Source organism: Octopus bimaculoides, chromosome 2 (assembly GCF_001194135.2).
Source record: "Octopus bimaculoides isolate UCB-OBI-ISO-001 chromosome 2, ASM119413v2, whole genome shotgun sequence".
In the NCBI taxonomy this organism is placed as follows: Eukaryota; Metazoa; Mollusca; class Cephalopoda; order Octopoda; family Octopodidae; genus Octopus; species Octopus bimaculoides.
The window spans coordinates 89,156,442-89,158,631 of NC_068982.1; the positions used below are offsets into that span (position 1 = coordinate 89,156,442).

A 2,190-nucleotide genomic window follows, 5' to 3' on the forward strand; every position below is an offset into this window, starting at 1 on the left:
AGAGAGAGAGAGAGAGAGAGAGAGAGAGAGAGATAGATAGATAGATAGATAGATAGATATACACTCATTTATGTGTGCATAGAGATCGTATATATATATTTATTTATTTATGTGTTTCAGCCAAGTGGCTGCGGTCATGCTATCTTAGAGAGTAAGAAACAGAAAGAGAATATGTGTGCCCCTTTGTGTTCAAGCAGTAGGACATAGCCCCACTTTTTGATTAAATATTTTAGCGTACAGTGAGCAATGCAACACTTGGATTTTGATGCTGTGTATTAAAGTAGTATTTTAAAAGACTCTGTAGGAAAGACAAGTTTTATTGTCATTTGTTCAATTGAATTGCGAAATCAATATTCGTTGTTGCTGTTGTTGTCGTGGTTGTCATCATTGCTGTTGTATTACTTTTCTAAATAGTATAAATATCACTTTACCTTGTCCACTCATGCATATATATCAGTGTAATTATTCCATTATAATAAAACACATTCTCGCAAATACAAATATAATTGATAATATACATATTAGATACATGTGTTGTGTGTGGGTGGTGGTGTGAGTGTATGTGTGGATGTATGCACTTTGTATGTGCAAGTATTTACAATTTCTATATATGCCTATATGTGCGTATAATATTTGTATACTATTTTTATATTGCACACATAATACGCATTTTCTCACACACACACACACATATATATATATATATATATATATGCATATGTATGTGAATACATGACGATTTGTGTATATGTGTGATGTGTTCGTTTATGTATACAATATGATTATTGAAGTCACTGTCATTCAGTTTTATTTTATGTATAGGTAACATGCGGAGATATTTGTTTTATCGGAGTACACATGGAGCTTGACTACGAATATTATGAAGATGGTTTAGAATTTAATAACTTCACCAGTGCCTATTACAACAGTAACCTTTGGGACAACGCGACCATCACCGAGCCCATCGGAATCACGTCTGCCATTATGAAAGGGACTGTCCTTGGCTCAATATGTCTTGTGACTATTTTTGGCAACGTTTTAGTTTTAATGGCAGTTTTCGTCAATTCACATCTACGAAGTACCACAAATTATTTCATTGTTAATCTAGCAATTGCAGATGTCCTGCTAGGTACATTAGTTTTACCATTTTCTGCTAGCATTGAAATTATTGATTACTGGGCATTTGGACAAACTTTCTGTAACATATGGGCTGCCACTGATGTTCTATGTTGCACAGCTTCGATATTAAGTTTGTGTGTTATCAGCATTGACAGGTACATCGGTGTAACAAAACCACTGCAACATTCCTCAATTATGACTGAAAAAAGAGCAGTTTATATCATAATTGCTGTTTGGTTTTTATCTGTAATAATTTCAGTAGCTCCTCTCATTGGCTGGAAAGATCCGCCAGATCCGAACCCTTTTGTATGCACCGTCACCAAGCAATTAGGTTATGTCATATTCTCTGTTTCTGGATCATTCTACATTCCTTTACTAATCATTATCATCGTTTACTTCCGGATTTATAAAGAGGCAGAGAAACAATACCGTTTTCTTTCGACAGGAATTAAAACAGCTAAAATAAACGAGAACACAGAAGAAGTCACCTTAAGAATTCATACAGGTCATAGCGCTATCGAAGCTGCAACAGCATCTACATCGGCAACATTTTCAGCCAAAAGTGAAACTTCTGATTCCATTTATCAAAATAGCAGTGCCAGTGACAATTCTGATGGCTCTGGAAGAAAAGTTATCTCTCGACAAACTCTCTCGGGCCGGGCAGCTAAATTCCGACGAGAACGAAAAGCTGCAAAAACTTTAGGAATTGTTGTTGGTGTATTCATTTTGTGCTGGTTCCCATTCTTCTTTGTTTTACCATTAGGTAAGTTAATTTCTTTTAAAATATTAAAATATTCTTTTACGGCATGAATTTTCAGTCAAGTTGTCAGTTTTTGTTATAATTTTTCATTCCTATAAAATTGTGTTGTTTCCTAATACAGAGAACGAAATTGAAAAAGAAAAACTCAATTTAGTATATGAACATCAAAGTGTATGCGTGTGGTTGTGTGTATGAGTGAATGGGTGTGTGTATGCGAGTGTCTGTTTATATATACACATCTATATATATACGTATATGTATATACGTATATATATATATATATATATATATATATATATATATATATATAT

The 2,190-nt window shown here is 33.7% G+C and overlaps 1 protein-coding gene across 1 annotated transcript in view; it reads left to right on the forward strand.

The window, feature by feature from the left end:
- Positions 1–2,190, forward strand: part of LOC106874449 (alpha-1A adrenergic receptor) — a 232,052-nt gene that overhangs the window by 72,878 nt on the left and 156,984 nt on the right. Inside the window, exon 2 of the mRNA XM_014922188.2 lies at positions 823–1,882. Within this exon, the coding sequence (XP_014777674.1) occupies positions 859–1,882 (1,024 nt within the window). The 5' untranslated portion in view covers positions 823–858. The remainder of the gene's footprint in view (positions 1–822; positions 1,883–2,190) is intronic.